Here is a 12607-nt window from a genome sequence, read left to right as displayed (position 1 = left end):
CCTGGTTACCATCCCTCGAATCTTCCTCCTGCCTCCTCCCTCCCCCCTCCGCTCCCTCGTCAATCGTATTCCCGTGTGTGATGCAATTGTATGATTGAAAATGTTAGGCATAATAATGAAAAATGCAAATATTAAAAATGTTCTGTTTCTCTTACTACGAGATAAAAATACGTTGCTTAAAAGGTAATTAAAAGTGAAAGATCGTTTTAATTTTATTATATTCTATTTCGAGTATATACATGTATATATTTGTTTAGATAGGATTATGCGATTTTTTTAAAAAATTTCAGGACAGAAATTCAATATTGTTGTTTTATAAAAAAAGAAAAATTGAAGCGAACTATAAAATATTATTAAGACAAAGTATTGAAATTTATATCGTTAAATAATTCGGTACAAGGATTTGATATATTAACTTGTATTGCAGAAACAACTTACCACAAATAGCATTTAACACTAGAAGTAAACAAAGCGTAGTATCTTCTAAAGATGAATGCAGAGTGTCGGAAATTGATAGCGACGACAGCACCGAGCAACCTCTTAAGTATTCTACTTCAAAGGCTGCCACTATGAGAATAGACGAGTATCGTGACCCATATGGAGATGAAAGACCGTGGTATCAACCATATAGTATAATATTCAGCTTCTCTATTTTTCTAATATATTTTTGTATCTTAAGAGAGGAAAACGACATTGACTTAATCCTCAACAATGAGTTGGGAGATACACTAAAACAATCTAAAGACAAATGAGCAGAAAGAAAGGCTAAATCATAATAGGACACTTCTATTTAAGTGTATTACCTTAGCTTGTTTTATGTAATCCTTGTTGTATAATAAAATATAGTTATTTGTTCTTCATAATATAATAACTATTTACTTTTTTCTTCCATAACAAATACAACAAAATAGATGCTAATTACTTTTATTATATATAATAATTTTAATGTTAATATATTTTCTGTACAAAATGTTAGAAAAAACTTCTTTTAAAGATATGTCTTATATATACGTTATATATCTATATATATATTTAAAATTAATGTATTTTGTATAATTAATTTTATAACAATTGACCCCATATAATATTATTAAATATTGTACACCATTTAATGGATGGATGGCAAATAATTGTGTCTGCCATGCACCTTTTCCATGTAAGTCTCCAAGGTGCGACAACCATACTCATTGATAATATTGTTAATTCTTTCGTGTAGTGAGAATACAATCTGATATCAACAGTGCCTATGGGGAATTATTATTATTGTTTATAATATTCCATTCATAACGTATAAGATGGTAAAGAATTATTATCCCCTTAACATAATGTAACACGTGGTATTACTAGTACCACTGTGATACTTACTACATGTGCTGTAAGATTGTAATAACCACATACAGAAAGTATAAACAGGCATAATTTGTAGATAAAATTTCAATCTGGTCAAAAAACCGCTAAACCCGATCAATACGAGCCTGAGCTATAATTATATAAATAATATTGCGATTACTTTGAATGACGAGTTAAGAAAGTGAAAATCGAAACCGACATTATCTTACCAGTGTAAATACAGTGTAATATACCCATGTTGTTGGCATTAGGAATAAAAGAATGGTAAATGACAATGTCCCAACAAACAGTTGATCTGTTTGATACTGACACGAGTCCACTCTTTCACGTAAAGGATTTTTCTTTTTTCCGAGAAAAAGTCTGAAGAGAGCCGTAATTCCTCTCAACTGTATATTGAACAGCCTGTAATAAATTTGGCTCTTAAATTATTTCAAGTGAAAAATCATGAATTTTATTAAATTGTAACATATTAAATATTTGAAAAATATATACACCTTGCCGCATAAACATAGATACAGTATGTATGAAAACTGACGAGAGCTAGAAGATCTGCGATGATAGATATTTGAAACGTGACGCCCAATCTTCCAAATAAAAGCAATACTTTGAATGCAAGATCTAGAAGCGGCTTTAAAAATGTCAGAAAGGTCCACCAGAGTTGTATGTGATACAAGAAAAACTTGCCCATACTGTTATTTAGAGCATGATTAAGCTTCAAGCCAGCCGGTACACCCATTAACCAATTAATTAGATCCTTTAGAGTCTCTACAACTTTCTGTGTAAAATAAACATTCTAATTATTAAAACTGTGTGGTAAAAATGGAATTAAAAATAAGTAACTCAATTTTATATAATAAGATAAATTATTTTTTTCACGTATACATTTTTAGGGTGCATCTAGCAGGTGTATCTTAATTTACCTCTGCATTGTTTAGAAGCAGCTGCGATGGCTGATCCTCAATGTAATATTGCAATAATCGTAATACAAAGATTCCCAATGCTATATCTATTACAATTGCCAATGCATAATTTCCTGTTTTCAGCTTAAAATTTTTATCATGTAAAATTGTAATTAGCATCCACTTAAAATTTTCCAACCAGCTATAGATATGCAAGCCAAGAGAAGAGTACTTTAATATTGGCAAAAATTTTTCTGTTATTTTAGACAACCACAAAACAGGATACAAGTAGAAGAGTATGTGATAAGTCAACAAAGTTTCCCAAATGCAAACAAATTTAGATTTGATCCGTAGTTCATCTCTCATACTTTGTATTAGCTTTGCGAGTTCATAAAAATGATCGCCTGATGCAGCTTTGCTCTCAAACAATTCTGTTTCCTGTAACGCTCGCTGATCATACAAAATAATTGTTGCACATATTGTTGATAGATCTATTTTCTTATTGTTAAGAACGATACTTGTCAGATAATATTCGTCCTGCTTATTCTCGGAACACTTTGTTGTAATGTGTACCCAATCTGAATGCTTATAGTCCAAAAACTCTTTGGCCACATTGTTCATATTAGAGTAATATCCAATGGTGTCTAGTGTACATTTAGTTAATTCTGAAGAGCCTACTTTAGGTAAACTAATAATATAAAATTTTTTCAAGTCACTATGTGTATCGTATATCACTTTGCCAAGCACATAACCAGATTGTTTGCCACATAGTCCTTGTGGAATAAAAACTAACAAATTGTTTATCATTTTGTATTCTCTACATACGATCACCTGAATATTTTAACGCAGTTATAATAATTTAATTTAATTTAGCGTATAGATATGACAAATATAGATATTTCTAATTAATTATTAAGTAGCTAGTTAATTAATTATTAACAATAAACAATAAGTCACACGCTTTTCCCATCAGCTGACAACAGGAACCAAATGTATTCTCAAGCATATTTGATTCCAAATTCCAATCAGCTGTTAGCACATACATGTGATCTAACCTAACCTAATCTTAATCACAATCTTTTGCAGCGATTGGTGGTGATGGGTGACGGCAGTCAACGAACTGACGAACAAACGCATGGTACATACATAATGTATATTTTAGGTTAATGTGCTTGATCCCCATGATTTTTAGCCACCTTATTTTATAACAGGTTTATATTATGATATGATTAATGACGTGTATTAACACAAGTTAAATAATATCAATTTGTTATAACATGGACACCGAAAATGCTATAAAAGTGAAATTTAGTGTAAGGAAAGAGAAGATCAATGGTGAGTTTTTAGCGACCTGATTTATTCATTTATTTAAATTGATTTCGTTTGTGAATTGATATTATATTGATTATTTCAATTTTTATTATATATATCATGCAAAATATAAAATATTTATAAAATTGATAGTCAAACTTTGTAAGCAAAAAATAGTTATAACTCGGAGTAGTTATACTCTGTTTCAGTAATAACACAGTAATATGTAATATAATAATAATATTATACACAATAAATTTTTCATAGATGATGATATGAATAATTACTACAAAAAAGACAAAGCATTTCAGGAAAATGTTATGCGAAAGAAACAAGTAAAAAGGAGAAAAGAAAAATTAAAAGTGCAAGAAATTGAGGATTCATTAAAAAAAAAGCAATTGAAACAAGTTAGGTAAGAAATTTCTAAATTTTATCATTGTATTAATTACCCGTTCCATTGCCATCAGCACTCCATTCAATAGGTCTATTCTTTATATCTGAACTGGCTGCACTAGTTCAGAGTTTCTTTTTCTTTTTACATTAAAGGAAGAAAGATAAGCTCTGAACTAGTCCAGCCAGTTCAGCTATAAAGAACAGCCCATATATGTCGATGGTTTGTATATACATGAAAGAATTCTATTTTTAAATTAATTTTTATCACAAAATACTTCAATAGCAACTGTATTAAATTATAAGCCATTTTTTAAATATTCTGTATACAATAAAAGATTAATTTTAAATAATTAATATAAAAAAATAGTGATACAAAAAAATGTAACCGACAATGATTGATAAATTTAACAAAATAATTTTTTTTTAGTATCAATGTCTCTGCTGATATGATCACCCCAAAAAAAGAATCTACCAATGAGAATGAAGAAATTCCAAAGAAGCCATCCAAAAGGCAGTTGAAAAGGGAAAAAGTTATACAAGCAGCTATTCAGAAAAAGGAAAGTAGTAGAATAAATGCCATGCAGAAGGCATTGAATTATGTATCTATGGTAAGTTGTTAGAATCGTTTGTTAAAATTCTTAATTCTTAAAATTCTTTAAAGATGGATTTTTTAATACTTTATATAGATATAAGATAAATGTGCATAAGCATTTTAGCGGTTTATTTACAAAATTTTTAATATCCACATTTTTGCAGTGGAAACATTCTAGAAGCGAATGGAAATTCGAGAAACTTAAACAGATTTGGTTAATCGATAATTTGTTGGATGAAAACTCCATCCGTGATGAAATTTTTCCACTTGTTCTTGAATACTTTGAAGGTTGCAAAGGCATGGCACGTGAAGTATTATTACGAAAGGGAATGGACATTATAAGAAAAGCTGAGGAAAAAAAAGATGATCAAGAAGAGATCAAAAACGAAATTACAGAGTCAATTGCTTACAAGCGAGCGAGGCAACTTTTGCAAACTCTACCAACTGATAAATAGTTTTAAGTATGAAAAAATTTCATTAATAAAAGAACGTTAAAAAACAATATTTAAGCCTATTAATATATAAAATTTGGATAAAATATGAAAAAAATGACAGATCTTTGCAAAAAAAAAAGATTTGTTTTTATTGTTAATGATATTCTATGGCTAACTTGGACATTAAAAATTAACTAATCTGGAGTCATACATACACACATAACTTAGATGTGTTTGTGCGTGCATATATGTTTGTAGAATTTACTTGATATAATTTGTAGAATTGAATTAAATTTATTTGATAATGCATTATATAAAAGAATGTATATATTTAAAAATTGCAATCTATAATATTTTACTAATTGAAATCTTGTAAATTTGCAGACGAATTGAATGATACATCTGTTTATATAATATTATTTACTCAACAATTAAGAAAAATTCACTATAAATATAATTGCAAAATATGAAGCGCATCACATAGAAATTCTCTGTACAAGAACCTCATCACATAGAAATTCTCTGTACAAGAGTTTGTGTTAACAAACTGCTACCATCTTAAAAGTAATTTACATAATTTTTAGCTACACTATTCTGCATACTTGTTAACAAATTGTCTTAGTTTATCAGTATCTTGAAGACCGACTATTCTTTCTAGGACCTTTCCATCCTTCATCGCAATAAGTACAGGTACAGATCCAACCTGGAAATTTGTATATAATTAAATAAACAATTCAAATGTGTGCATTGTTTTTTTCAAGGCTCCTAATTCCTTATTGACGTTATATTGAATTATCATTAAACATCAAACAAGTTTTTCATATATTTTACTAATTCGTATTATCAAACACGAATGATTCGCATTCAAAAAACTTATTTCGGTATATTTTGCAGGAAAAAATTGTAAAAACACTTACATGATAATCAAGAGCAAGATCTGTATTCTCATCAATATCAACCTTAGCTAATAGTATCTTCCCTTGCTTTTCAGCAACAACTGTTTCTATTCTCGGAGTCAACATACGACATGGATTACACCATCTGAAGTAACAATACAAATTACAATTTAATTAAATATTAGAAGCTTGATTCGACTAGAATAGCAAGCAGCATAATTAATAAATAATTATTCTTTAGTTTTATTTTTGTTTTTAATATAAATGTTGATGTTCATAACTAAAAATTATTATATTTTTATAAATTCTTTGCAACTAAGAACGTGCAATAATTTAATAAATAATTAATATTACAATATTATATAATGCTTACGTTGCAAAAAAATCCACAATGACAGGTACTTTGGAATTCTTAACACGTTCATCAAAATCTTTGGGATCTTGAACTTTAAACATAGCAGATACCACTTGCTCCTGTGCAGGTACAGTGGTATATGTCTTGGTACCCAAGACATTACGAACAACTTGAATTCTTAGACGTTGCATTTTTTAGATTTCCTTGTTTACTGTTGATAATTATTGTAAAATAAGTAAATTACATAATACCACAAAATTTAATTTTTAAATTCTTTTTAGATTATTGTTTTTATCTGGAATATCTATATTATATTTATATATTTACAAATTTATATTTTTACATCTCATGTCTAAATAGATTATATTTTACGGCTAAATTTGAGATATGTCGAAATATTCAAAAGTGATATGACTGCATATATATATATATATATTAAAAAGTATGTAATTCATAGCATCAGTTATAATAGTTCAATTAATAATAATAATGTTATTTTAAAAGATTGTGTAAAAAAATAATCTTTTTGTCGAGAATGAAGAATACTTCTTATTCATATTATATTATTTAAAAAATTTTGATGCATTTATGCTGTGACTTGTGTAATAATTTCACATTCACTATCTTATATATCTATATATATATTTTTACACAATTGAGATTAAATGCAATAACGCATTTTTTCTTTTTTTTTGAGTGACGAAATATATATGTATGTAGAGTCTTCAAAAAAATTATACGCAATTGTATTTTAATCTCAATTGTTGCGAATATTCCTGTTGTATTATTATTGTATAAATTTACTAAACATATATTTTCTTTTTCTCACTTTTCTAAGTATATATTGTGAAAGAAAGGGCGGCTGTCTCCTCTCGGAAATGCGCAGAAATGTGGAAATGATTTTTAGCGCCATCTAATTTTCTTCCCGGATAAACGCGAATTAAAATGGATCATGTTACGAGTAGTGGGAATCAGCCGTAAACTTATAGAAAGGATAGACTGCTCGCGTAAAGCCCATATCAGTTGACCAATCAGAACAAAAGGAACTAAAATTTCTTTGTCCTGGTTGGTCAAATTTCAATCTTCGATATGTAGTGTGAGACAGGCTTAATAGAAATTGGACGATCGTTTAATAGGGAGATTAGTGAGTGGAAGGGGAAAAGAAAGAGAAAGAGAGATAATGTATGCTAAAATTACGTACGCAATGAAAATTAAAGTACGTAAATGCACAAATGTGTACATATAACAGTATCTTATGACAAACTTTTATATACTTATGAATTATAAATGAAGTTTATTTATGGCATACGTTCTTCTTTTGCTCTCTTTACGAGAAATGTGGTATGGAACTTATTTAATCTAACTTAAGTTCTATTATTGTGAGACTCACCCTCGCCTCTTATCTCTTACCTCTATCTCTCTCTTGTTAAACTTTGAAACAATTTTGACAGTTCTATTTGACTTGTATTGTATATTGTAATAATATTACATCGACAAAAATTCAGAAACAACGATGGAATCCACATCTAGCAAAGTGAAGTATTGTCACGATTTATTAATCTTCTTTTCTTTATTACCATACAATGTTCTCAATACAGATTTTATTGTACAATTATTAAGCATCATTTTTCTTGCATTTTTTTCTTCATATGTTTTTTATTATCTCTTAATTATTTAAATTTTTAAATTTCTTAAAATTTTTTCATTTTTAATTAGAATTAATTGTTTATATTTTATAGATATTAAAGTTATGTATCTAATTTTGTTTTCTAATGTAAAAAGTACTGATAAATAAATGCATACATATAGAATGTGATTGATAGTTATGAAAAGCTAATTTATAGGAGGAGCAGAATAATCAGGAAGATTCAGATTCTTCAGAAATGGATGAAATAGAACCCAGATTGAAGTATGTACGGATACGCAATGATTTGGAACATATTCTGCAGAATGATGCTGCTAGTTGTATTGCTGTGCATCCAAAGGTGAGAGTTTATAAGAATATATATAATTTTAATTTTAATTTTAAAGTATTTAAAATATTTAAATAATGAAGTATTTAATTTTGTCAATTTTGAGAGATTTAAATAAATGAAAGATAGAAATATAAAAAAAATATAAGAAGTTCTTTTCTGTATTTATTAATCTTATCTTTTTCTCTTCTTAGTTTCTCTGTCTGGGATCACATTGGGGAATGATCCATCTTTTAGATCATCAGGGTAATAATGTAAAATCCAAAACACTACAGGCACATACTGTAGCAGTTAATCAGATCTCCATAGATCATAATGGAGACTTCATCGCTTCTTGCAGCGATGATGGAAAAGTTTTCATTTATGGATTATATAGTACAGAGGACAATCACAATATGAGCATGGGCAGACTAGTTAAGAGCATAGCAATTGATCCAAATTATTATAAAAGTGGCAGTGGCAGAAGATTTATTACAGGTGTTTAGAATTAAATAGAATTAATTGTTTAAATGATAATGTTTGTTATTATACATAATAAATATGTTTACAATTTGTAGGCGATGATAAATTGGTGCTCTATGAGAAGACTTTTTTGGCCAGGATGAAGCCAACAGTACTCTGTGAAGCGGAAGGTGGAGTCAAATCTGTAGCATGGTCTGGCCGCTTTGTGGCATGGGCCTCTGATACTGGTGTGAGAGTCTATGATCTTGATGCTAGATGTTCATTGGGACTCATCAAATGGTCCCGTACCCCAGAGTAAGTATTGATTAAAAATTAGTAGTTATAACATTTTGCATATTGTAAAATTTCAAAAAAGTTTTAATGCTAAAAAAATTGTGAATAAAAGAAAACTTTATGGAAACGATTTATCATGTATCTTCTTTAAAAGAATCGATTATAAATTATTTAAATTTTTGAATTTACTTAGAATTATCTTTGTGTTACATGTTACATATGTTTCTTATGTCTGTATGTTATCTCATATAGTACATTGCCAGAACACTATAGATGCAATCTACAGTGGTCAGACAGCAAGACATTGTTGATTGGATGGGTGGACATTGTACGCATTTGTCATATTAGGAAACGTACTATGCAGGAGATGGTGAATCGAGATTTGCCCGAGTTTGTGGTAGATCCAGGTAATCAATAAAAAAACCTTGTTCTTCTATATTCAATATACAAATGTTAAAGAATCAATATATGATTCAATTTGAATCATAAAGGATTCTGAATGTAGTGTAATAATTATTCATTTAATAAATTTCATTTTTTTCAGTATCAACGTTTCAAGTAGATTTTTATATATCGGGTATAGCACCATTAAAAAATCAATTGGTATTATTGGGGTGCCTCAAAGAGCTAGACGAAGATGGAAAAAATCAACGTCCAACTCTGCACGTGGTTGAACCAAAATACCAAGATTTTTCAGTGCTATGTGCAAATTCACTTACTCTGCGTGGCTACAAAGAGTACAGCTGTAATGATTACCATTTGGATTGTTTGAAGGAGGAAAACAGGTAAGAGATAATAAAATAAATTTAACATATACAATATATATGGTATACCAATACCACTAGGATTTATTTTTAATTACAAGTTTTGTTGTTCAATTTGTGGAACGATTTTTTCAATTGTTACAGATAATGATATATTTAAAATAAAATATTAATATAAAATTAAGTGAATTATAAATTTTTAATGATATTAATGATATTTAAAATGAGAAAGCAAAATAGCTTTAAATACAGAAATATTGTTTCATTTTTAAGAATTTTGAAATATTGAATAATTTATTACGTTTTCTTATCTTAACGCTACCTGTGTTTCTCACGAAAATTTTTTATAGGTTTTTTATTGTAAGTCCAAAGGATATTGTGGTAGCCAGTTTATACGATACAGATGACAGAATCGAGTGGTTGTTGAGTCACGGGAAATTTGAGCAAGCTTTGGAAGCAGTAACAACAAATAATGGCAAAGATTGCAAGAGGCACACTGTATTAGACGTGGGACGAATTTATTTGGATCACTTATTAGCATACGAAAAATACGACGAGGCTGGAAAACTTTGTCTCAAGATTTTAGGGCGAAATAAAAAATTGTGGGAGGAGGAGGTTTGTTTAGTGTCACATATACATACAATGGTTATAGTTATCTATATTACAAATAATTTGCAATTGTATTTGTAAAATTTTTCGCTGTAGTATGATTTAAATTTCTCTGAGACAGGTTTACAAATTCGCCAGAATGCATCAGTTACGTTCTATTTCGTCCTATTTACCTCGAGGTGATGTCACCCTTGATCCACTAGTGTATGAGATGGTACTGTATGAGTATCTAAAAATGGATCCCGATGGTTTCTTGCAGTTAGTCAAAGAATGGTCTCCAAGCTTATACACAGTGGCGGCGGTAGTTAATGGCGTATTGGAACACTTACTAGTCCACAATCAACGACAGAATGTATTATTGGAAGCATTAGCTATTTTATACATTCATGATGGCAAATATGATAAAGCTCTTGCCATGTATTTGAAGCTGCGTCACAAAGACGTCTTTCAGCTGATTCAAAAGTATCAGCTGTATAATTCTGTATATGATATGATCGAAGGTCTGATGGATCTGGACACGGAGCGTGCCATACAATTTTTTCTGGAAAAAGACAGGGTAGCGTCTGATGTCATTGTACAAAAATTGCAGCATAATCATCGTTATTTATATTTGGTAATAGCATAATGATACTTCTTTCATATAAGAAATATCTAATTTCAAGAAACATTATTAACACATTATAATCTAACTATGTATTATAACCACGGTCTTTTTAATTCTTTTATTTGTTTGGAATTTTATTAAAATGAATATAGATTTTTTTTGGTTTTTAAGTATTTAATTATATAATTTTTTTATTCTTAGTATCTAGATGCTTTAGACAAGAGAGATACTAAAGACTCCAAGGGAAAGTACCATGGCTTACTAGTGCGATTATACGCTGATTATTCGAGAGACAAGTTATTGCCGCTTCTCCGTCGCTCTGATAATTATCCAATACAACAAGCTCTGGATATTTGTAGCCAGCGTCAGTTTTATCCGGAAATGGTATACTTACTGGGTAGGATAGGAAACACTTCCGAAGCTTTGGCGCTTATGACGAGAGAACTCGACGATATGGAGAGTGCGATTGCGTTTTGTCAAGAACAGGATGACGAGGAACTATGGAACGATCTAGTTAATTATTCGCTTGATAAACCTAGTACGAATCATATTGTTGTTTTTAAAAAGCATATGTCGTGTATGTACGCGCGCGCGCGCGAGAATTCCAAAAAAGAATCAGATAGATCAAATTTTAGATTTGCAAATCCTATTTCCATCATTAAAAATAATTTCATGGGTTTTAGCGGCAATTACGTTTCTTCTTCAAAAGATTGGCACCTACGTTGACCCCCGACTTATGGTACAAAGGATAGAAACTACTTTGGAAATTCCGGGGTTGAAAAAAGCGTTGGTCAAAATGATGTGTGATTATAATCTGCAAGTGTCTGTGCAAGAAGGTTGCAAAAAAATATTGTCTAATGATTATTTCAATCTCCACGAACGATTTGTTCGTTGTCAACAGAAAGGCATATTCGTCGATGGTAATAAATATACTTCATAAAATTATTGATCTCAAAGAATAAAAATTATATACCTGTCTAGAAATCCTAAAATTGATTTGAGTAAAGAATTGTGCATGTGATTAAACATCTTAAACATTTTAATAGATTGCATTTTGTTGAAAATGCAAATGCTATTAATAGATAATTTGATAATTTGATAATTTGATAGATTGATAAACTATTTATTATATAAACATAAAACAAAATTGTCATTGGTTCTCTTTTTCTTTTTTTAGATGATCAAATGTGCGGAGCTTGCCATAGGAAGATAATTGTAAGAGGTAATTATAAGTATGTTTTGTAACACTAGTTATATTATAAATTATACAATTATATATATAATGCATTTTTTAAATATTTTCCTTTAGAGCTGCGGAATATAATTGTATTTTATTGTAAGCATTCTTTTCATGAGGATTGTCTACCCAACTTTGAATTTGTTGTATGTATAATGTTTCCTTTATATTATATATTAATTTATATTATTTTATTATTGATGCATCATCATAATGCTTTTCATTTTATAGGAAAATTGTGTGATATGTAACTCGCAGGAGATGATGCTTGGCAGAAAATGATAAAAGTAATTGCATCTAATTATATGACATGTGCAATATCCAAAGTTCAAAGTGGATTATAGTGTCATATTTCATTGAGTGACTAAGATTATGTTTTGCACACGCTAATGTATAAACAAATTTTTATATAATAAATAAGTTGAAGTTACTTATAAAAGAGATAGGTTTTAATT

General features: G+C 29.3%; 4 protein-coding genes across 5 annotated transcripts; 2 read left to right on the top strand and 2 right to left on the bottom strand.

Annotated features, from left to right (window-relative positions):
* Nucleotides 1-922: 922 nt before the first annotated feature.
* Pig-q (phosphatidylinositol glycan anchor biosynthesis class Q) lies at nucleotides 923-3716 on the bottom strand. Its single transcript, XM_070316617.1, has 5 exons — nucleotides 2271-3716; nucleotides 1845-2125; nucleotides 1560-1752; nucleotides 1366-1480; nucleotides 923-1244 (listed from the first exon to the last, which is right to left on the bottom strand). The coding sequence occupies exons 1-5, from the start codon at nucleotides 3054-3056 to the stop codon at nucleotides 1063-1065; spliced, it is 1557 nt and encodes a 518-aa protein (XP_070172718.1). The 5' UTR covers nucleotides 3057-3716; the 3' UTR covers nucleotides 923-1062.
* On the top strand, nucleotides 3201-5722 carry LOC138945243 (cholesin). Of its 2 annotated transcripts, XM_070316620.1 has the most exons (6): nucleotides 3201-3387; nucleotides 3461-3584; nucleotides 3828-3972; nucleotides 4381-4561; nucleotides 4710-5006; nucleotides 5364-5722. In XM_070316620.1, exons 2-5 carry the CDS (start codon nucleotides 3527-3529, stop codon nucleotides 4998-5000), a joined length of 675 nt encoding a protein of 224 aa, XP_070172721.1. In that variant the 5' UTR covers nucleotides 3201-3387; nucleotides 3461-3526; the 3' UTR covers nucleotides 5001-5006; nucleotides 5364-5722. The 2 variants fall into 2 exon arrangements, with proteins under 2 accessions (XP_070172721.1, XP_070172719.1); XM_070316618.1 differs by having other exon boundaries at nucleotides 3201-3584.
* On the bottom strand, nucleotides 5137-7170 carry LOC138945246 (thioredoxin, mitochondrial). Its single transcript, XM_070316626.1, has 4 exons — nucleotides 7060-7170; nucleotides 6249-6441; nucleotides 5897-6020; nucleotides 5137-5682 (listed from the first exon to the last, which is right to left on the bottom strand). The coding sequence occupies exons 2-4, from the start codon at nucleotides 6419-6421 to the stop codon at nucleotides 5569-5571; spliced, it is 411 nt and encodes a 136-aa protein (XP_070172727.1). The 5' UTR covers nucleotides 6422-6441; nucleotides 7060-7170; the 3' UTR covers nucleotides 5137-5568.
* A 241-nt stretch (nucleotides 7171-7411) lies between these two features.
* Lt (vacuolar protein sorting-associated protein light) lies at nucleotides 7412-12595 on the top strand. The gene is made up of 13 exons (XM_070316607.1): nucleotides 7412-7764; nucleotides 8075-8215; nucleotides 8398-8680; nucleotides 8761-8959; nucleotides 9191-9345; nucleotides 9483-9723; nucleotides 10053-10317; nucleotides 10433-10924; nucleotides 11117-11453; nucleotides 11599-11835; nucleotides 12093-12137; nucleotides 12225-12298; nucleotides 12384-12595. The coding sequence occupies exons 1-13, from the start codon at nucleotides 7744-7746 to the stop codon at nucleotides 12432-12434; spliced, it is 2541 nt and encodes an 846-aa protein (XP_070172708.1). The 5' UTR covers nucleotides 7412-7743; the 3' UTR covers nucleotides 12435-12595.
* Nucleotides 12596-12607: the final 12 nt, after the last annotated feature.

Source organism: Polyergus mexicanus, unplaced genomic scaffold (genome assembly GCF_030449975.1).
Source record: "Polyergus mexicanus isolate NDT 795.1 unplaced genomic scaffold, iyPolMexi1.0 SCAF_3, whole genome shotgun sequence".
NCBI classification, from domain to species: Eukaryota; Metazoa; Arthropoda; class Insecta; order Hymenoptera; family Formicidae; genus Polyergus; species Polyergus mexicanus.
This window is presented reverse-complemented; position numbering and strand designations above follow the sequence as displayed.

Excerpts from the sequence above, each read along its gene's own strand:
- Pig-q (XM_070316617.1), bottom strand. The coding sequence starts at position 3,056 with ATGATAAACAATTTGTTAGTTTTTATTCCACAAGGACTATGTGGCAAA. Across the intron at positions 1,753-1,844 it reads ATCTATGTTTATGCGGCAAG|GCTGTTCAATATACAGTTGA; the intron begins GTGTATATATTT and ends AATTTATTACAG. Across the intron at positions 1,245-1,365 it reads ACAATCTTACAGCACATGTA|GCACTGTTGATATCAGATTG; the intron begins GTAAGTATCACA and ends AATTCCCCATAG.
- LOC138945243 (XM_070316620.1), top strand. The coding sequence starts at position 3,527 with ATGGACACCGAAAATGCTATAAAAGTGAAATTTAGTGTAAGGAAAGAG. Across the intron at positions 3,585-3,827 it reads AAGGAAAGAGAAGATCAATG|ATGATGATATGAATAATTAC; the intron begins GTGAGTTTTTAG and ends AATTTTTCATAG. Across the intron at positions 3,973-4,380 it reads AAGCAATTGAAACAAGTTAG|TATCAATGTCTCTGCTGATA; the intron begins GTAAGAAATTTC and ends ATTTTTTTTTAG.
- LOC138945246 (XM_070316626.1), bottom strand. The coding sequence starts at position 6,421 with ATGCAACGTCTAAGAATTCAAGTTGTTCGTAATGTCTTGGGTACCAAG. Across the intron at positions 6,021-6,248 it reads ATTGTGGATTTTTTTGCAAC|ATGGTGTAATCCATGTCGTA; the intron begins GTAAGCATTATA and ends TTGTTACTTCAG. Across the intron at positions 5,683-5,896 it reads ATCTTGCTCTTGATTATCAT|GTTGGATCTGTACCTGTACT; the intron begins GTAAGTGTTTTT and ends ACAAATTTCCAG.
- Lt (XM_070316607.1), top strand. The coding sequence starts at position 7,744 with ATGGAATCCACATCTAGCAAA. Across the intron at positions 10,925-11,116 it reads ATCATCGTTATTTATATTTG|TATCTAGATGCTTTAGACAA; the intron begins GTAATAGCATAA and ends TTTTATTCTTAG. Across the intron at positions 11,454-11,598 it reads TTATTCGCTTGATAAACCTA|CGGCAATTACGTTTCTTCTT; the intron begins GTACGAATCATA and ends CATGGGTTTTAG.